The sequence below is a fragment of the Neoarius graeffei genome, chromosome 21 (genome assembly GCF_027579695.1).
Source record: "Neoarius graeffei isolate fNeoGra1 chromosome 21, fNeoGra1.pri, whole genome shotgun sequence".
NCBI classification, from domain to species: domain Eukaryota; kingdom Metazoa; phylum Chordata; class Actinopteri; order Siluriformes; family Ariidae; genus Neoarius; species Neoarius graeffei.
This window is the reverse complement of record NC_083589.1, coordinates 13,891,380-13,914,122: the sequence shown is the minus strand read 5'-3', so window position 1 is coordinate 13,914,122 and position 22,743 is coordinate 13,891,380. Positions and strand designations below refer to the sequence as shown.

At 39.7% G+C, this 22,743-nt stretch overlaps 1 protein-coding gene and 1 long non-coding RNA gene across 2 annotated transcripts; both read right to left on the bottom strand.

Annotated features, from left to right (window-relative positions):
- Positions 1-4,718: 4,718 nt before the first annotated feature.
- On the bottom strand, positions 4,719-6,570 carry LOC132870026 (uncharacterized). Its single transcript, XR_009651045.1, has 2 exons — positions 6,484-6,570; positions 4,719-6,079 (listed from the first exon to the last, which is right to left on the bottom strand). It is a non-coding gene; the product is annotated as an uncharacterized LOC132870026 (long non-coding RNA).
- Positions 6,571-11,478: 4,908 nt separating this feature from the next.
- On the bottom strand, positions 11,479-21,898 carry lrtm2a (leucine-rich repeats and transmembrane domains 2a). Its single transcript, XM_060903506.1, has 3 exons — positions 21,856-21,898; positions 12,968-13,564; positions 11,479-12,507 (listed from the first exon to the last, which is right to left on the bottom strand). Exons 1-3 carry the CDS (start codon positions 21,896-21,898, stop codon positions 12,050-12,052), a joined length of 1,098 nt encoding a protein of 365 aa, XP_060759489.1. The 3' UTR covers positions 11,479-12,049.
- Positions 21,899-22,743: the final 845 nt, after the last annotated feature.

Genomic DNA, 22,743 nt, shown 5'->3' with positions numbered 1-22,743 from the left:
GTACTTTTCTGCATTAAAGCTGCCATCACAGAAGTGTAAGTTACCTTTGCCAAGGGCACTGACACACTAACCCTAGGGACCATGGCTTTTGGACTTGTTGCTGGTAACAGTCTGGATGGTCATTTTTATCTTTGCACACGGCATCCATTTCTTACAAAAAAGACCTGGAATACTGATTTGTCTCACCGCACATTTCCTCTGTGTGATGGTCCATCCCAGATGCCTCCAAGCTCAGAGAAGTCAACAACACTTCAAGACACAGTTAAGATAAGGCTTCCTTTTTGCACAGTAAAGTTTTAACTGGTATTTGTGCATGTAACTCTGTATTATAGAACTTGCCAAAGTAATACCGAGCCCATGTGGTTCTATCAGCTATAGATGAATGACGGTTCTTGATGCAGTGCCGTCTGAGCGATCGGAGATCATGGGTGTTCAGATTAGGCTTGTGCCCTTGCCCAGCAAAATTACTCCAGATTCCTTGAACCATTTAATGATATTATGCACTGTTAGAGGGTAAGATATCCACATCCTGTCATATATTTCTTTGAGGAACATTCTTTTTAAACATTTTAGTATTTTTCTCATGCATTTTTTATAAAAAAAAATGGTGATCCTCGGTCCATATTTGGTCCTCAAAGACTAGGCCTTTCCTAGATACCAATTTTCTACCAAATCATGATTGCAATTACCTGTTTCAAATGACATAATTATTTAATTGTTTTACCTCATTATTAGCCCTAAATTTCCCTCATCCCAACTTTTTTGGAACATGTTACAGGCCAGAAACACAGTTGACCAGACAAAACATTGCGAGTAACAGTGCTGAAAACCTGAGTTCAGAGCAGCCTCCAAACATGGCCGCTCTGGACTACAACTCCCAAGCGCCACAGTGCCTCTCATCTCCGGAATACTAACAAGTGCACCTGTCTCCTATTTGCCAGTAATCACTTCCCTATACAAACTCAGCAGTCACAAACACCCATTGCAAAGTATCATTCTGTGTACCTGATCATACCAAGCCTTCTGACTTCCTGCCTGACTACTCGTGTTTTGACTCAGTTTATGTTTATTTTCCGACTCTGTTTCCTTGCCTGCCCTTTGACTTCCCATTAGTTGATCAACTGACCCTTGGCCATCCCTGACTACATCTTCAGCTTATTGATTTGGATTTGTTGACAGTTTGCAATGCACCCGCTCTCCCCTGCACTTGCATCCGTAAGTGCCTGCACCCTGACAAACATGAAATATCTTGGGTTCATACTGTCTGCATTGACGTACAATTCAAAGTAAATTTAGAAAATCACTGCTTCCTATTTTATTTGCATTTTCCATACTGTTCCAACTTTTTCTGATTTGGGGTTGTATACAGTGGCTTGCAAAAGTATTCATCCCCCTTTGTGTTTATCCTGTTTTGTCACATTACAAGCTGGAATTAAAATGGATTTTTTTTTTTTTTTCTGGGGGGGTAGCACTATTTGATTTACATAATATGCCTACCACTTTAAAAGGTATAAATTGTTTTGAGGTTTTTTTTTGTGACCAACAATAATTAAGATGAAAAAAAAAAATCTGGAGTGTGCATAGGTATTTACCCCCTTTTGTATGAAACCCCTCAATAACAGCTGGTCCAAACAATTCACTTCATAAGGTCATATAATTAGTTGATTAAGATCCACCTGTGTGCAATCAAAGTGTCACATGATCTGTCACTTGATGTCTGTATAAATCAACATGTTCTGGAAGGACCTTGACTCTGCAACACTACTAAGGCCCCGGTCACACCGCCCGAACTTTGCTGGAGCGTTCCTTGAACGGTAGGGAGGGGGGGCCGAATTTCGACAACGCTCGTCACCGCGCACAAAATGGGAAAAAAATCGAAAACACGGGCATTGGCTGAAGCCGGCGTTGCTTTAGCGTTGGTTTAGCGGTAGCGAGCGTTGGTATAGCGGCGTTCTGCGCATGCGGGCTTTGGCTCGGCGGGGGTATAAAGTTGGTTTAGCGGCATACCGTTTGTGACTACGGAGCTGAACGGATCGTTTTGATACAAATTCTGATAGATTTTTGATAGAAGCTCCACCATCAGCTTGTCATACAGTCCATGTTCAGGCCTTCTCAGTATCCACTGTCTGACCCACACAACTCTGTCTCTCCTTCTTCTCTCTCTTCTCCTTTTTTTTTTCTAGTTAAAATTCTTATTACTGTTCTGTTGTCTGTATAGCTTTTCCCCTTTTTTCACTGTTGCTTAGTTGATCTTATCATATTTTTATCTATAAAAAAGTTTATTAATATTATTTATATTACTTTATACTTTTTTATTATCATTCATATTACTTTATTTTTTGTTTATTGTTTGCTGTCAGTCAGATTATTTCTATTTTCATTATGTTTTTGCTGTCTTTTCCTTAATGTTATTATTTGCTATTATATTATCTTTATCATTATTTAATCATCATTTAATATTTACTATTAATATATACATTTTACTTTATAATTGTTATCCATAGGTACTAGTCATACTTTTTGAAATCAAATTTTATAATCAAATTCCAGTCTAGTCTATACAATGCATTTTCATTGTCTACTAGTCTAGTCAATTTAAGTCAATTTATTATTATTATTATTTTATTATTGTGGTTATTATTGTGGTTGTTATTATTATTATTTTCACCATTTACATAGTACAGTGAGTCAATATTAAGTCAAATCATAACGTTGCCATTGCTGTTTTACGTGTTTTAATGGGACCACAAAGGAAATAAGTGCTTGCGCTTTCTTGTGTAATCCTGATTTTAATGTATTTTGTACTTCATTTTACATTATGATCGAATCAAATCAAATCAAATCAAAAAATCTGTCAACAGCTTGTTGCAATCTGAGGAGGTTCTGATTCTGCTGCTGGACTAGTGCACCAATCATAGCAAGTCTCTCAGCATCCATGGTGATACAGTTTTACTGTAACTTTGAGCAAATTCGATATAGATGAGGTCTGAACTCAACGGCAGCTCGATTCCAAATGAGCTCCTGGTCCATTGCTCCCCGTATTTATAGCCAAATTCTGGTCCCGCTCCGACACCTCTATACCAATGCCAAACCAAAGTTCATCGCCGCCATGGATAGCTGCTTCAATGCCGACACCGTTCCAGCAACCCCGTGTCCGCTCGTAAAACGCTTACAACCGCTCCACCAAAGTTTGTGCAACGTTTAATCGCCACCCGGGCAACGCTGGCGAAGCAGCGGTGGTCCAGCGTTCAAGATTTCTGCGTTGGCCTAGCGGACCCAAGCGTCCACGAACTTGCGTCTAGCGGTGCCAAACTTTGACTGGGCGTTGGTGGAGCGGGGGTGAACTTTGCCGGGGCGGAAAATTGCCTCCTCCTCACCGCTCGCAATATTTTGTGCAACTCAAAACTTTCGGAGCGGTAGGAGGGCCCCTCGAGAAACATCAGCGGTGGCCGAGCGTATACGGCGTTGCTTTAACGGGGGCCAACTTTTGTTAAACGGTGGTGAACGGTTACGAGCGGTGATGAATTTTTTTCACCGCTCCAGGAACGCTCCAGCAAAGTTCGGGCGGTGTGACCGGGGCCTAAGCAAGCAACATGAAAACCAAGGAGCATTCCAAACAGGTCAGAGACAAAGTATGGCTCAGGGTTGGGTTATAAAAAATATCCCAAACTTTGAATATCCCAGGGAGCACCATTAAATCCATTATAGCAAAATGGAAAGAATATGGGACCACTACAAACCTGACAAGAGAAGGCCACCCACCAAAACTCATAGATTGGGCAAGGAGGACATTAATCAGAGATGCAACAAAAACACCAAAGATAAACACTGCAGGAGCTGCAAAGATCCACAGCAGAGATGGGAGTATCTGTCCATAGGACCACTTTAAGCCATACACTCCACAGAGTGGGGCTTTATGGAAGGATGGCCAGAAAAAAAAAAGTCATTGCTTAAGAAAACACATTTGGAGTTTGCCCAACAGCATGTGGCAGACTCCCCAAACACATGGAAGAAGATTCTCTGGTCAAATTAGACTAAAATTGATCTTTTTGGCCATCATGGGAAATGCCATGTGTGGCACAAACTCAACACTCTGAGAACACCATTCCTACAGTGAAGCATGGTGGTGGCAGCATCATGCTGTGGGGATATGTTTCATCTACAGGGACAGGAAAGCTACAGTAGTCAGGTCTGAAGAAAAGATGGATGGAACTAAATACAGGGCACTTCTGGAGGAAGACCTGTTTGAGTTAGCCAGAGGTTTGTGACTGGGATGAAGGTTCACGGTCCAGCAGGACAATGGCCCTAAACATACTGCTAAAGCTACATTGGAGTGGTTTAAAGGGAAACATTTTAAATGTCTTGGAATGGCCTAGTCAAATCCCAGACTTCAATCCAATTGAGAATCTGTGGCATAACTTGAAGATTGCTGTATACCAATGCAACCCTTCTAACTTGGAGTTGGAACAGTTTTGCCTTGAGGAATGGGCAAAAATCACAGTGGCTAGATGTGTTAAGCTAATAGAGACATACCCCAAGAGACTTGCAGCTGTAATTGCAGCAAAAGGTGGCTTTACAAAGTATTTAATTTGAGGGGCGAAGATGCACACTGCAGATTTCTGGTTGTTTTTCATTCATCTTAATTATTGTCACAATACAATAAAAACAATTTTCACCTTTAAAGTTGTAGACATGTTGTGTAAATCAAATGGCACTGACACCCTTCAAAAATCCATTTTAATTCCAGCTTGTATTGTGACAAAACAGGACAAACACCAAGGGGGATGAATACTTTTGCAAGACATGTATCCTACACACACATGTAAATAGCTACATCATAAAGTAGTTACAGATAGTATGTCAACAGCCTTTCTATTTAACCCCTTCTTGTTATTAGTAGACTAGGAATTAGGGATGTTGAAGAAAGCCAATGCAATGCTGTGCTTTTGATTAATAATTTTTGTATCTTATGGCATGACCTAGAAGACCTAGGATATCACTGAATTACTGGCTCATCCACCTTCTTTTGTAAAATTGATAATCAATGAATGCTCCTGAACTTGCTAATAAACAGAAAGGTATTTATTTCAAAATAAACATCTAATATAAGCACAATTTAACAACCAACCAGATTTGTATGTGGTTTCAAATTTGATTGTAATCAAGATCTCTGGACTTGTATCTTGTACTCAAATCAGAATCATATCAAGGTTTTTTGCCATTTGGTATGTAGTGCTTCCTGGTCAAACATTTGCAACCAGAACAACAATATGGACATCAACCAGGAAAAAGGGATTGCAGAGTAGGTCGGGGTGAGTGTAGCATCTGTGGTGGCAGTAGCAGCAAGTATCACCATTCTCTTCAATGCATTGCTCTTGTCTGAGAAATAAACTGAAAGGTTTATTATACTCTTATACATTACCCTTATGTCAAACATAATCCACAATATCTCTATTTACAGTAACTACACGATTTTGACAAATTTTGTATATAGACATCTGACCATCACAACCACATGAGGACCTTCTCCAAACTGTTATGACAAGGGTGAAAGCATAGGATTGTACAGAATGTCTCTGTATGCTGTAGTATTACAATTTCCCTTCACTGGAACTAAGAGGCCCAAACCTGTTCCAGCATGACAATGCTCCTGTGAACAGAGCTAACTCCATGAAGACATGGTGTGTTAAGTTTGGAGTGAAGAAATTGTGTGACCTGCATAGAGCCCTGACTGAACTCAACGCCACTGAACACCTTTGGGATCAACTGGAACACCGAATGCACACCAGGCCTGCTCATCCATCATCAGTGTCTGAGCTCACTAATGCTTTTGAGGCTGAATGAACACAAATCCCCAGCAGCCACGCCCCAAATTCTAGTGAAAAACCTTCCAAAAAGAGTGCAGCTTATTATAGCAGCAAAGGTAGGACCAACTCCATCTTTATACCCCTGGTTTTGGAACGGTACATCTGTATGCCGCCCTCGTTATATATTCAGAATATAACTCGGCAGTAAGATAAACACCTTCCGTTCATCAAAACTCTGGAGACGATGATCAGTTTGTCCACAGGTTTATTGACTAAAAAAAGGGGTGAAATTGAGAACAGACAAAAAAGGAAACATGCTTAGAAAATGTACTTCTTATACAGTATAATACACTGTACAATACTTCTATCAGAAATCAAATTACTCTTTTTTTTTTTTACTTTAACTCCCTCATACTTACATATGAACTGCCTATTTATTGCTTGATTAAATCTATCAACAAAGTAACCTGTTTAGTTTAAATGTGTTCTCACTCATACTATTTACTGTTTTATGAACATAGCATAAACTGTAAATGAATCTGCAAATTAGCTAAATAGCCATTTTATGTACAAAACATTCACAGAAATAATATTATCCTCAAATTCACAAACAACTCTTAAAATAACAAATAATGCGCTATAATTAAACGAAAGGACATATGATAAAATAACATACCGACAATGCTTCATAAGGCATGAGATGTAGTCAGATATCTTTAGACAGAAACAGGTAGCCAGACTAGCTGTTTTACTGTCATGTGCCTCCACTTCCTGATTAACTTGTGACAACTCACAACATCTTGTGACCCACTTCCTGTCTCTCTTAAAGGGCCATTGCTCACAAATAAAACAATTAATTAAACACACAAAAACATACTAACTAAAATACAGAACAATCTGGTTGTGACGGTCAGGTGTCCACATACTTTTGGCCAGTGTATGTAAAAATAGGTATTTAACAATACGTTTTATGTTTATGCATTTGAAGAGAAATAATTATGAATGTATGTTAAGGGTCTCATGTTCTAGTTATAATAATTTAGTTAAAGTCAATCAAAACACACTTTCCCTAAATTATTTGTCTTTGTATGTAGCTGAATGGAAAGTCATTTGGGAGGGAACATATATTTTAACTGTGATTTTCAGCGCAAAGTAAGGATTCTAATATCTGACTTAATATCAGCAACATGAAAACTTGGCTGTAAATAAAAAAACAAACACATCTGAATACAAAACGCTTCATTCAATTGAAATTCTAATGCAATTCTCAGAAGAAAATTTTTAACACTTGCTAACTACCTTTCAGTACTTAGTATATGCCTGCATTGTGCTAATAACAATCAATATGGATATGTGAACAAATGAGACTGAGGGGGGACAACATAGAATGTACATCCTCTCTCTGATTATCCTTCTCAATCTGCATAGCACTGAATCTGCTCTCTAAGAGTTGTTAATGACCTCCTGCTCTCAACTGATACTGGTCATATCAATGTCCTTGTTCTCTTGGACCTCACAGCTGCCTTTGACACTGTACATCATGAGATACTCATTTCCAGACTATCTTCTTTTGGTATTACTGGCTTAGCTTTAGCCTGGTTTCAGTCATATCTAGCAAACAGGCAACAGTTCAACTCTATTGGTGTTCATAAATCATCCACTGTTACTGTTGCTCAAGGTGTGCCTCAGGGTTCTGTCCTTGGTCCCCTTCTTTTTATATGTTTCTCCTATAGGCCAGAATATTTGTAACCATGGCCTTAACTTTCATTGTTATGCTGATGACATTCAAATCTACATCACTATCACCCCTTCCATAGCCTCTGTCCAGCTGCTAAGGACTTGCATCACTGACCTTAAGCAATGGCTGCATAAGAACTGCCTTAAACTTAATGCTAGCAAAACAGAGGTTCTATTAGTAGGTACCAAAAGACAGGTTCTGAACTTCTCCAATTTCACTATTGATGTTGATGGTGTGTCTATTAGTCTTTCCCAAGTTATAAAAAACCTTGGAGCTCTCTTTGACTCCACCCTTACGTTTGAACCCCATCTTAAACTCATTACTAAGAATGCTTTCTTTCACCAATATTGCATGTCTCCGCCCTCTTCTCTTGGAAACTGATGCCAAAATGTTGGTCAATGCATTTATCTTTTCTCGTCTTGACTATTGCAATTCTCTTTTTTATGGTCTCCCTGCCACATTGCTCAATCATATGCAGTGCATCCAAAACTCAGCAGCTAGAGCCCTCACACTCACCAAGCGCACTGCTCACATTACTCCTGTTTTACAGCAACTGCATTGGTTGCCAGTTATGTCTTGGATTAAATACAAAATCTTGCTTTTAACCTATAAAGCTCTTCATGGTTTCACCCCTTCCTATCTCTGTGAGCTAATTCATTTGTACTGTCCCTCCTGCTCCCTCAGATCTTCTGTCTGTGGACTTCTGACTGTTCCACGTTTTAAACTGGCATCTATGGGTGGCAGATCATTCAGTGTTGCTGCTCCTAAACTTTGTAACTCATTACCAGAATCGCTTCATGACTGTTCCACTCTCTCTTCCTTCAAAGCTAACTTGAAAACTTTTTCCTCTTTATCTCACACTACTCTTCCTAGTGTGGCCTTCTTTTTTTTTTCTTTTTTTTTGTAACTCCTGTGTAAAGCGTCCTTGGGTTTGTGAAAGGCGCTATATAAATTGAAATTATTATTATTATTATTCTCTGTGTTTAATGTAGTGGATGCATAGGAGAGAAATAACCTCGTATATAATAATCTTTAAAATCTTTGTCTAGTGTCAGTATAATGCAGAGGCTAAATAATGTAACAGTACAAAATTGGAATCCAACAGTGGAATCCAACCTCTTTGTTGTTTAAACATGCTAAAACCCCATACACATATGAAACATTCAATATATTTTACTTTAAAAAACACTGGCATTTATTTTAGCTGTTAATAGATATTTCAGCTGATAAAGAAGCAGTTGGAAAACATGCTGATAAAGTACGGATATTTATTCTAATCAGGTCAAAACATCCTCCCGCTGTCTTTATATTTCTGTAGAGGAACAGGACCTTGCCACAAAGATGAAAATTGACATGAAGTGGTCTTGCACCCAACTTTAATCATCAGTTCTCATTTGTAGTATACAATATTGTAATGTTGAAAAATAATGTAAAGACAAACTATGGGTGTTTTCACACAGTCTGTTTTAGTATCCCAAGTGTGGATTGATGACTGAGCATTTTATGTTCATATGTGAACACAAGAAACAAACTCCGACCCCATTAAAAAGAACCACAAGCTAACTGTTTTGATTTGTTTGAGGTTCATTTTATGGTCCATTTTATGTCTTATGAAAACAAAGTGGTCTCAGTCTGCTTCACATTTTGTTTTATGGGTAAAAATCTTGAGGCTTGCTATTCATATGTAGCTGCAGTTTCCTGTCACCTTGCAGATAATTGTATATACAACACAGTTTAATGCTAGCTCTGTGAAATGTCTGCTGAATGAGGATTTGCTGATACCATGTTTTAGGTAGCCCAGTCAGCATTAGGAATCAGATTACAGATTAGCACAGATCATTCAATACACTAAATTGCTGTTTGATCAGATTCACAGTTCCAGAAAACCAGCTATGTGAACTAAACACCACCCCCTAGAGATGACTACAACCAGAAATTTGCAGACTGCCTCAGACTGCAGTGTTGAACATGCTTTTCTAATGTTACCTGATTCTGTGCAATCAGTCAGGGCTTACAGCAGTTTGAGTAAATTAAACTGCTCCACAAGGATTTATACTAGTGCATCTCAAACGATTAGAATATCATGAAAAAGTTCAATATTTTCCATCAGTTGTTGATGTAACTGTTTTTTTGTTTTTTTTTCTTCCCTTCATGACTATCACAATGTTTTCTGCCATCAGCTGCTATTACTTGTTCTATGCTGTTACCTGTTCTATATCTAGTTGTTAGTACATCAGTTTCTTTCTTTTTCAGGACATTCCAAATTATTGTATTGGCTATGCCCAATGCTTGTACAAATGGATCTGATTGATTTTCCCTTTTTTGTCAGTTTCAAAATGGCTTGCTTTTTACCCATAGACAGCTCTCTGGTCTTCATGTTGGTTTATCCTTTTTTTTTTAGCAACAAATGCAGTCTTCACAGGTGAAACCCAGGGCTCAAACCAAGAGCAGACATCCAGAGCTATTAATTGTTTGTTTCAGTCTAATAGGGCACACATAGACAACAAGAAACACCTGCTAATCACATTGCATCGCTTACATTACGTTAATGGCATTTAGTAGACACTCTTGTCCAGAGCAAGGTACAACATACAAGGGGAGCAGGTAGGGGTTAGGTGCCTTGCTCCAGGGCACTACAACCATTCCTGCTGGTCCAGAGAATCAAACCAGCAACCTTTTGGTCCCAAAGCTGCTCCTCTAACCATTAGGCCATGGCTTTCCCACAGGCACATTCCAATATTTTTTGATTACTTGAAAAATGAGTGGGTTCAAACAAAAGTGCCATGTTCTAAAATTGTTTAACACATCTTGATGTAAATATCAGGAAATAAAGGTTGAAATAGCAAGAACAGAAGAATTGGGCTTGCCGTTCTAATACTTTCAAAAGAGACTGTATATCTGCAATACACATCCATTATATACAGAACCTGGCAACCCTGCCCATGGGACTTAAAAAGAGCTGTGCACAAAAGCTGCACACCTCTGTAGGTCTCTCCACAAAAATAATAATTTAATTAATTTAAAAATGATTGTAAAATGTGTATGCTAATTGAACATTTTTTTCTCTTTCTTAAACAATCATTCTCCATCATTCATTATTATCCATTATGAAATTAAAATTTGGTCCATATGGACTCGCAGCAGTATTGCAAGTGCATCCAAAGTTTGCAGAAGATTATGATAGTGTGTCCAAGGGAACTTTTCTATAGACGTTCTGATAAAGTATCATTACAGAGACGGCTATTATTGTTGACTGTAGTCTAAATAACAGCTCCTTGATTTGGGAAAGGCCTTGTGGTTTTGAAACACAGTCAGCATGCTTAATCAGTCATATTAAAACACACACACACACACACACACACACACACACACACACACACACACACACACACACAGAAAGCTTTCCAGAAAGTTGATCAGGTTCTGATTAAAGTTATGTTCTGAAAATTGCTGTTTGCTGTTATGATTTGGGAATTAAAAATTACTTCTTTTTCCAGCAGCACTATTTCTTCAGTGTTTTCCAGTGTTTCGATGGCATACTTGCATGATTAACATCTCATCTCATCTCATTATCTCTAGCCGCTTTATCCTGTTCTACAGGGTCACAGGCAAGCTGGAGCCTATCCCAGCTGACTACGGGCGAAAGGCGGGGTACACCCTGGACAAGTCGCCAGGCCATCACAGGGCTGACACATAGACACAGACAACCATTCACACTCACATTCACACCTACGGTCAATTTAGAGTCACCAGTTAACCTAACCTGCATGTCTTTGGACTGTGGGGGAAACTGGAGCACCCGGAGGAAACCCACGCGGACACGGGGAGAACATGCAAACTCTGCACAGAAAGGCCCTCACCGGCCACGGGGCTCGAACCCGGACCTTCTTGCTGTGAGGCGACAGCGCTAACCAATACACCACCGTGCCGCCCCCAACTTTAAATATGAATATGAAATTAAATGTGAATATTTTGAGCACTAAACAAATAAAATGCAAATACAGTTGGCATTGCATTAGACCCCTCGTATGCATGTATTTGGTCTATGCTAGCAATTTAGTCGAAATTACATGAAGTGGTTCCCTCACCTCATTGCTTTTTTCCCCAGATACTTCTGGTAATTCATTTTTTATATTTTGCAGATTGTTCATCCACAGCTAAATGATTGCTTAATATAAAATACCTATTTTGAATTATATTATCCATGGGGTCTGAGTTCTAAACAATTTGTAGTCTGAAAAAGTGGTCGAAGAGCTCAATAATGAAGTCAACAAACCAAGTCCACTTGTATTGTGAACACCAAAAATGCTGAGGTAATTTGAAACTAGTTCGCTTTCAGGACCACCAAGAGGACTAAATATGGTTTATTTAAAAATAACTACATGTGAAAACACCCAAATAGTACATAACAGTTCACACACATTTAAAACCTAGGTGTGGAAACAGGAATGCAAAGAGACAGACCATTGTCATCACACAGGAGTATACAGAATATATATTATTTCTATGCAACTGATGAAATCTGTTTCTCCTCAGGGTCAACCTCAGCCTCAGCATCCCCCATCAGTGGCTGCCTTTTTTTCAGCTCACGCTGGTACTTGGCCATAAGGGAAGCATAGATACATCCATAGGCAGCTGCAGCAACCATCATGATGCACACAATACCACACACAACGCCAGCAATCACCACAGTGCCAATGGCACGACGGACGCTTACAGGCCGGTAACGTTTATTAGCACAATCCAATGGCTCGGACTCACTCTGTACCACAACGCTCTCAGGCAATGGAGCAGTGGTTGCATGTGCACATGGGATAGAGCCACCTTTTGTTCCTCCAGCCCCACCCCCATTCTCATTATCCAATTGGAGGCAGTAGTTGAACATCTCTACAGGAACACTCCGGATGTCACGCCCTCTGAGATCTTTGGGGAGGGTGCACTCCACAGCATCCACATAGCCACCTGAAAGACAGAGACAAAGACTGAGGTTAATAGCGAGATGAACTTACAACACTCCAAACCCTCTAAAGTGTCAATCACCAGCAAACAATGGCAAAAGGATCAACAGCCCACCATGTGTGTATACAATGGCCAGTCTTTAATTGAGGAGCTGAAAAACATTTGAGACCAGCTACAACATAAGACCAGCCAGACACAAACACAAATAATGTACTAAGGTCTAGTGAGTCACCAGCTTTTAATGTAGTTCTACAGTCTCATTTAGAGTAGCCTTGAATTTGGCCTTCTCTACAAACAATGGTATTAGCAAGAATGGACTTATGGTTGCATGGATAGCAGAGAAGAATATAAAGAAATCGAATGATGATGCTATAAAAGAGTTAACAGATATTGATATACAATAACAATTAATTGCATATGAACACACACATTTAGATTCTGAACCCCTGAACACTCCCCCCACCTCGATAGATGAGCCACTCCATCCAGTTCTTGAAGTCACGCAAATTGCAGTCACATTCCCATGGGTTGGATCCAAGCTCGAGGTGCTGCAGGTTCTCAAGTGGTTCAAAGGCAGCCCTATGCAATGCCTGGAGTCTGTTCCCAGCCAGAGAGAGCCAGATCAGGCCATGCTGATGTTCTAACAGACCAAGAGGCACAGCACCCAGGCCATTCAGTGACACATCCAACCGCCGAAGGCTCCCCAGGCCCTGCAAGAGGTCACGGTCCAATGCTGTTAGGCTGTTGTTCCTCAGACTAAGGTCAGTTAGGTTGGCCAACTCAGCAAACACTTGGGCTGGCAGGTTATCCAGGTAGTTGTTGGATAGGTCAAGCCTCACCAGTGAGCTGAGGTTGGCAAAGGCTGAAGCAGGTAAGGATGTGAGGTGGTTGTTTGGCATGAGGAGGGTCTGAATAGTTGACGGTATCAGGGAAAGGGCAGGCAGTGTATTCAGGTCATGCCCACCACAGTCTGCCTCAGTGGAATTGCACACACAAATGGATGGACAACTGGAGCACAACTGAAGGTGCAGAACCAGAAGGTAGAGCACACAGTACACTGCTGAGATTGAGAGATAACAACAAAAAGAGAAGTGTTATCACTATTTTAAAGTATTTTACTCAGCATTTACTGCAATTCGATTAATTAGGCAACCTGTCTTCTGCACTTCCTTTATAAAAATGTAAGTTTAATTAATGGAAGCTATATTTTTATAACATAAAAATGTTATCTTCACTATATTAAGTGTAGTGCATGCATCCAATTGTACCGAGTCATTAAAAGTCTAGTACTAAGAGCCAGTGTGTGTGTGTGTGTGTGTGTGCGTGCGCGCGCGTGCATGTGTGTGTATTTGGAAGCCAAGACTGCCATAGATTATTAATGAGAGAGGCCAATGTCAACCAACTGGACTAATGCAACTAGTGCAGTGCCCAACTAGTACAGTGCCCACATGATAGGCATCCTTTAGCTGCCTGGCATTTCACAATTATCCTCTTTCCAGGCCAGTCTGAGGATAGTCACAGAGATAAAATTGTATATACCGATTATGTAGCAAGTGTTTTCTATGATTTATTAGTCTATTACTGGTTCATTCTCTACTTTTTTCTTACAATATACAGTGTATTTTCTTTAATGATCCTGACATTCCTTTTTCTGTTGATAAAAATGAAATTCATCTCATTATCTCTAGCGGCTTTATCCTGTTCTACAGGGTCGCAGGCAAACTGGAGCCTATCCCAGCAGACTACGGGCGAAAGGCGGGGTACACCCTGGACAAGTCGCCAGGTCATCACAGGGCTGACACATAGACACAGACAACCATTCACACTCACACCTATGGTCAATTTAGAGTCACCAGTTAACCTAACCTGCATGTCTTTGGATTGTGGGGGAAACCAGAGCACCCGGAGGAAACCCACACGGACATGGGGAGAACATGCAAACTCCGCACAGAAAGGCCCTCGTCGGCCACGGGGCTTGAACCCAGACTTTCTTGCTGTGAGGCGACAGCGCTAACCACTACACCACCATGCCGCCCAAAATGAAATTCATGCACTTGATAATAGCACATTCAGAATAAGTACTTTTTTTCTGGATAAAACACAATGCAATTCATGTGGTGGTTCAAATGTGGCAAGATTATAGAATCATCATTGATTAATATACCACTGATGTGATGAAACTCCAAGATATTATGTCAATTCCAGCATTACATATATAGAGGTATTTGAAAGCAACTTCATGTAAAGGCAAAATGTATACAAATATGGAAAATTTCAGTCTCCCATGATAAGGAAGGTTAAGATGAATAAGATAGGAATGATTTTTTTTAACTCCTTGAGCCCATCCCCCACTCCACACTGCGTGAAAGCCAAGCTATAACATTATAAATGTGAAATTCAGCTCATACTGACATATGAGAATAGCACAGGGTGCTTGCTTATTTCAGACTGTGATGGGGGTAGAATCAATGGGTGTTGCGGTGTGTCTATATCACAACTGACAAGATGCCCATCGAAACTTAAACAGCATTCTGTATCATAATGCAGTTTTCCAAACAAGTTTTCCAGCCAAACAATATACTTCTGCTGAAGCCTTGGCTTAAACAATTATTATTATTATTATTATTATTTTTAATCTTGTTCTACAACTGCACATTATTATCCAGGTTCTTTATACAAGTAAGAAATATAAAAAGTCAACTGTTGCAGCTTTAAGATGATTAAAAAAAGTCTTTATTTTAAATGTTATGTAAATACTTGAAGAACTATGTTTAACCTAGTTGGTTGATGCAGATCCAGGCAACCCACAGACACATGAGACCATGTATAATAGGGCTGATTGTACTTAAACTGGTCAGTATTAATGTGACACGTTGGTGCAGTGGATAGTATAGCTACCTCACAACTCCAGGGTCTCAGGTTGGATCCTAAGCTTGAATTATTGTCTTTGTGCAGTTTCTCATGTTCTCCCCATGTTCATATGGGTTTCCTCTAGATTCTCTGGTTTCCACCAAAAAAAGCCAATGAGTGGACTGACTAAGATAAGTTGCCCTTAGATATGAACATGTATATGCATGGTGTCTTGCAATCCAGGGTGTATTTGTACCTCATGCCCAATGTTCCCAGGTAGATCCACCTCAACCCTGACCAGGATGAAGCGCAAGAGTGAGTGAACATTATTAGTAATATGCTATACCTCTTTCTTCCTCAAGTTTCATATCTGACTGCCCACTCCCTCCAACACAGACTTATAAAATTCTGCTACCATACTTTTGATGGTCCTGTGGATTTTGTGAGATTTCAGTCCCAATGCATACTTCTACTTTAAGATGCCATAATTACTTCTCACCTGATATGCTACTGTCAAACTGGAACACTAATTGCTCTTGCACATTCTTGGTCTGCTGTTCTATTAATCTATAACATGATCTATCAGTGTATGGCTATGTGTTTTGAGTGTACCGTACGTGAATGTTCATGTTTAAGGTTATATAGACACCAGTGACACCTGAGAATTGTCCTTTGGTTTGGACTTTGATCCTAGTGTAATGGGAGAGTTCGTTAATCATTCATCCACTTATTTCAGTGTAGATTTTCAGTTTCCACTGACCATTTTGTCATTCTCAGTACTTGATGCACAAATGTGAAAGAATCTTTAATATCTGGTGCAAAGATTCATAAGGTGTGTGTTTGAATATTCAATCATTCATCTTCAGTAACCACACTATCCTAGACAGGGTCTTGTTGGATTGAGAGTCTGTGCCAGGAACACTGGTTATGAAGCAGGAATACACATTGAATGGGACACCAGTCAAACCAAGTCCGTTTATTTGTATAGTGCTTTTAACAACAGACATTGTCGCAAAGCAGCTTTACAGAAAAATAAAGAATTTCAATATATGAACTAATTTTATCCCTAATAAATGTATTTATCCCACACCAGTCCATTGCATCATGCCCAAATTCACACACTTGTGACATTTGGGGGAAATCTAGAGATCAACCTCCTGGCATGTTTTGAGAGGCAGGAAGAAACCGAAGAACTTGAGAAACTCTATACAGACAACAACCTGAGCTTAGGGTCAAACCAGAGACACAGCCTTTCTTCCCTGTGTGTTCCCTCTTGTGTGTGTTTAACGATATGGTGTAGGAGCATGAGAAACTGAAACAGTAATAATTATGTTCTCTTTATGTGCTCACCATTGTCGGTTTAAACTGAACTCACAGACAGATAAACAAAGAGAACATAAATATAGACAGATTCATCTCACATTTGTAATTATAAGATTATACTTCTTATTAGTGTTCCTAAAACTTAACTTTGTAATGTTACTGGTATAGTAATATTTACTACAGTATTTCTGACAAAACATTTTGTACACAGATCTCATCATGCATGTCCCATACTGTATATAATTTGTGTTGGTGAACAGTAAGTCTAAAGCAAAGTACACACAGTATTCCCTGCCTTACCTTCTTTACCTTTTTAATCAGGTGTACTGTACAGTCGGGTCCATAAGTATCTGGACAGTGAAACAAATTTCATCATTTTGACTGTACACCACCACAGTAGACTTGAAATGAAGCCATCAAGATGTGTTTGAAGTGTAAACGTTCAGCTTTAATTCAGAAAAGATTTTAACTAAAATAATGCATTAACAGTTTAAGAATTACAGCCATTTTTACATAGTCCATCCATTTTCACAGGCTCAAAAGAAATTGGACAAACTAAAATACTTAGAAATAAAGTATAAAGATTATTTTTAAAACTTGGATGCAAATCCTTTGCAGTCAATGACCACCTGAAGTTTGGAACCGATGGACTTCACCAAATGCTGAGTTTGAGATGCTTTGCCAGGTCTTTACTGCAAGCTACACTTCAATCACATCTTGATGGCTTCATTTCAAATCTATTGTGGTGGTGTATTGGGGCAAAATTAAGAAAAATGTGTCACTGTTCAAATACTTATGAACCCATCTGTATGTCAGATTGTAATTTCTCTTCCCTGTAAGAATTCCTAATTCTTCTGAGAACGAGTGTTTAGAAAAGCTGTTTTGATTAAATATTACGACAGGATCTTACAATACAGTGGGACCACCATATCCACAGGGGATATGTTCCAAGATCTAATGCAAATACCCAAAATCATAGATAGGAGCGACCCATACAGTGCTGTGCAAAAGTCTTAGGCACATCTAAAGAAATGCTGTAGAGCAAACATGGCTTAAAATAATGATATGTTTCAACATTAAAAAAAAAAAAACCAGCAGTAAGCCATAATAAATGAAACAAAGTCAATATTTGGTGTGAGATGACCCTTTGCTTTAAAAAAAAATATAGTAGTCTCAGGTACAGTGAGTGCAGTTTTATAAGGAAATGACTGTAGGTTTTACTGAGCATCTTACAGAACCAACCACAGTTCTTCTGGACACATTGACTGTCACACTTGCTTCTTAATTTTGAAGCAAAACCCAGGAGCCTTCATTATGTTTTATTTTTTTTAATCTGAAAAGTGGTCTCTTATGGAATATGCTGTTTAGATACAAACCTTTTTCTGTAACATTTAATTTTGTGCTGGAAAACGAACGTTTGGAACTATAAAATGTTTTTTTGTACTGACTTGATAATGTAGAAGTCCATCCATCCATTATCCATAAGCAATTATCCTGTGCAGATTCGCAGGCAAGCTGGAGCCTATCCCAGCTGACTATGGGCAAGAGGTGAGGTACACCCTGGACAAATCAGCAGATCATCGCAGGGCTGACACTTATGCCGCTTTTCCACTACAAACGCGGCTGAGCCGTGCCGTGCCGAGTCGAGCTGAGTCGAGCTGAGCGGGGCTGTTGGAGTTGCATTTCGACTACAACCGCGCTGAACCGTGCTGGCTGGAAGTGGGTGGACACATTGGGTGGAGTTAGCGAAAGTGGGTGGACGTCATGTGATGTCGTTAAGCAGCGCAAACAGTGACATCAGTGACAGTGGCGGAACAAGTCAGAGCCGGGCCGGGGGCGGGGCAAATGACCGGGCCCTTTATTAAAGCTTATCATAACATCATTTTAGGCTACAAAATGTCCGCAACTGCGGTGTTTACCAATTTCAACACTACCGGGTGCAACTATGTTATTTAGTACATCAAGTCCTTCAAACGAACATGTAACTCAGAAACAAAAAACATTAGGATACTGTACATGGCTCATAATAAAACATCAATAGCCTATACTGCGCACATTATTTGAAGGGCATACGAATGAGCGCTCAGAGGTTGCAACGGTGACAGGAAGAGTCAGAAATAAAAGGAGGGCGGTGCAAACCTCACTGAATGCACTGTGTTTACATTAAGTCCTTCAAACGAACATGTAACTCAGAAACAAAAAAAACATTAGGCGACATACTGTACATGGCTCATAATAAAACTTCAATAGCCTACTGCGCGCATTATTTGAAGGGCATACGACGAGCCTTGCGCTCCGCGAACTCGTCCACGATGCTCTGTATGTCACTGATTCAGTGATCTTTTAAGCAGTAGTCTCACGACCCGAATAGTAAACAATAAACATGGAGGACATGGAGTCGTTAGTGTTGCTGGTCTTGGTGCTGTGGCTTGACAACGCCAACAGATACTGGCAAGAGCGTATAGATGAGGCGAGGCGCATAAGGCTTCAGAAATTCTCGTAATTCGTAATTCTTCTTCTTCCGGGTTTGCGGTGTTTACAGATCCCAGCGCGCTCGCGGGGCGTGTGTGGGCATGTGAGGACACTCCTCCTCACCAATCAGTGCACAGGGGAGTGTCTGCTCACGCCCCCAGCCTCAGTCAGCACGGTTTGGCTCGCTTCAGCCCCACTCCAAAACGGTGCGAGTTTTAGGGGCTAAGCAGGGCTGAAACGAGCTGAGTCGTGCTGGTTTTTGGTAGTCGAAACGCGAGCCGTGTCGGGCTGAAGTGAGCTGAAGCGAGCTGAAGTGAGCTGAAAAAGGGTAGTGGAAAAGGGCCAATAGAGACAAACAACCATTCACATTCACATCTATGGCCAATTTAGAGCCACCAATTAGTCTGACTGCATGTATTTGGATTGTGGGGGAAACCGGAGCACCTGGAGGAAACCCACACAGACATGGGGAGAACATTCAAACTCCACACAGAAAGGCGCCAGTCGGCCACTGTGCTCGAACTCAGAACCTTCTTACTGTGAGGCGACAATGCTAACCACTACATCACTGTGCCGCCCTAATGTAGAAGTCATAAAATAGAAATCTATAACAAAGTTTGTATGAAAAAAGGGTGCCAAACACTTTTGCACAGTACTGTATATAAAGCTTGTTTTTCATACATACCTATGACAAAGTGTAATTTATACATAATATGGCATCAACAACAGTAAAATAAATACATAAATAAATAAATAAATAAATAAAAAACAGTTATAACAATATACTGTAATGTAGTCATGTGAATGTGCTCTCTCTCTCTCTCTCTCTCTCTCTCTCTCATGAATTGGATTCTGCCGTTTCCGCTTAATATCTTTGGCCCGAGGTAAACCACAGATAACTAAACCCACGGATACCAAATCAGAGGATAAGGTGGTCCCAATGTACTAGCATTGCTTTGCTTTATAACACATACATGCACACAACTGAGACACATTATTAGGGTATCATCTTACAAATGAATTGATCATATGAGCATAACTGGATTAGGATAACTGTATGTGTAAATCTTCATAGTCCAACCAGCATCATTAGCATCATAAACTCCAGATGAAAGGAAAATTCGTATATCTCTGTGCCAGTCTCCTGTGTGAGTAGGAAGCTCAGTTATTAACTTACACACGCTGTTTTGAGTGGTTCCTCTGCAGTGCCTTATTGCAGTCCCAGCAATGAGCCACATAGCTACGGTCTGCCTATGTGTGACAGTGGTTCCCACCTCAGAACTGGATAAGCATCAGTCTGCCTCGATGCCCACCTTCAATGTTAGAGGGCAGACAGGCTGCTAGCTGGGTAAGTGTCTGGGGGAAGGAGAGTGTCAGAGAAAAGTGTTTATTTTATTTTTTTGTATATTCATACATTATTCTGTATAAAGAGCTTCCACTGGTTTAGATTTTCAAGTTTTAATTCTAGTCCAGGAAAAGCCAAGTACTGCAAAGTTCTATGTTTTTACCTGTTCTAGCAATTTACTGAAGTTGAATTAGGTGCATCAGCGTAGGTTTAGTTCAAAGCAACATGAACGAAAGGCAGGCAAATGGCCAGGTGATAAAAAAAAATCAGGTAGAACCCAGGAAATATTAGGTAAAATGAAGTAGGAAATTATCAATTCACTACTAAAAAGTGGCAGATTACAAAGGATTTGAATCATCAGACACAATGCTGGAGTGAGACTTCACAAAGTGATGCTGAGAGTGGGTTATTTAAAGGCAGTAGTGTGATTGCAAACACTTGAGTTCTGTTAGTAATACATACTGTATGGATTCAGTGTTCTAAGAAAAGAGACATGTTTGGTACCCCAGTATGTATTAGAATCATGTAAGCTGTGTGGTTGAATGGCACAGGGAGTTCTTAGAATACTAAGCCTATCGGAGGTAATGTAACCATTTTCAACCAGTTTCTTAGTTTCTTCTCTCAACTTGGTCGTTAGCTTGAGGGTGATAGCCAGAAATTAAGCTAGCCCAAGGATTCCCATGCAATTCATTGAGACATGAATTTCAGTCCTCAATCTGACAGACTAGGTCTTATTTATCAATTTTCCTTTTTGTAAATGTTTTCATCAGCTATACCAAACAAAAAAAATACCTGCAATATTTGCAAAAGTTTTGTTTTCCTTCATACTTGTATACATATTTTTATCAATGCCAATCATCCATAAAGTACAAAAGCTTGTTCATGGTACAGCTAATTTGAATTTAGTGATGCCCACAACACTTCATAAAAGCTCACAAAATATGAATAAAATGGTGGGAGAAAAGAAAATTCTCAGAGGCAAATGCAGAAGTTATTTTGACTCATGTCTACACCAATAAAGAAGTATCATCTCATCTCATCTCATTATCTCTAGCCACTTTATCCTGTTCTACAGAGTTACAGGCAAGCTGGAGCCTATCCCAGCTGACTACAGGCGAAAGGCGGGGTACACCCTGGACAAGTCGCCAGGTCATCACAGGGCTTAAAGAAGTATCATTTAACAGCATAATAGCAAATGAAAAGACCAGACAAATTATAGAAAATGGTTTGACATGAAAATGGAGGAAAAAGATGTCTACAGTGTATCCAGGTGGACACCAAGTACATGACAAAAGGTTTTAATTGTCTTGGTGACTTTTGGTCAGAAGTCTCTCACAACATCAGTGAACCAATAAACTCACCCCATGTGCCATCTTGGTAAAGTGTGTCTTCCCATGAGGGCATATGTCAGAAGGGAACATAATGTATTCAAGAAGAAGCTGAATGTGGTATGTAGCATACTAGGGCTCACTAGGGTATATAGCTCATTGTAGGTTGAATCATATCAGATTGGTCACTGAAATGTGCCAACAGCAAGAAATTCAAATAATCCCATCTTGTGTTCTGTGTAAAATGTCCAAATGCGTAAAAGGGGATCTGTGTTATTCCACCTCTGAGCCAGGATAATTGATAGTAAAGCCTTTTTTACAAAGATATTGCAGTAAAGAAAATGTCTTAATATTATAGCTTTGGTTGCTGACAATAAACCAAATAAAGCTGTGCCAGTGTGTGTTTTTACACACCATGCTGCATGACATGTGGCACGATGGAACTTCAGTGTCTAGGGTGATGTGTAACACAATACACATTGGAAATACAAACAGCCTGACTGGTTCGTATTCAAACAGTAAAGTGTTGCTTTCAAAATAGTAATGATGGGTGAACTGAATGTTGAGGTGCTTTTGTTAGCGGAGTACATTTATACCACCCTTCAAACACAATCAAAGTAGCTGTGTGATCAGAAATACAGTGGTGCTTGAAAGTTTGTGAACCCTTTAGAATTGTCTATATTTCTGCATAAATATGACCCAAAACATCAGATTTTCACACAAGTCCTAAAAGTAAATAAAAAGAACCATGTTAAACAAATGAGACAAAATATTATACTTGGTCATTTATTTATTGAGGAAAATGATCCAATAACATATGTGAGTGGCAAAAGTATGTGAACCTCTAGGATTAGCAGTTAATTTGAAGGTGAAATTAGAGTCAGCTGTTTTCAATCAATGGGATGACAATCAGGTGTGAGT

What these genes read in the sequence shown, in the direction of transcription:
- lrtm2a (XM_060903506.1), bottom strand. Translation starts at nt 21,898, where the DNA reads ATGCCCTCATGGGAAGACACACTTTACCAAGATGGCACATGGG. An exon ending in TTACCAAGATGGCACATGGG is followed by an intron (nt 13,565 to 21,855) that starts GTGAGTTTATTG and finishes TCTCAATCTCAG; the next exon opens with CAGTGTACTGTGTGCTCTAC. An exon ending in GGAGTGGCTCATCTATCGAG is followed by an intron (nt 12,508 to 12,967) that starts GTGGGGGGAGTG and finishes TCTGTCTTTCAG; the next exon opens with GTGGCTATGTGGATGCTGTG.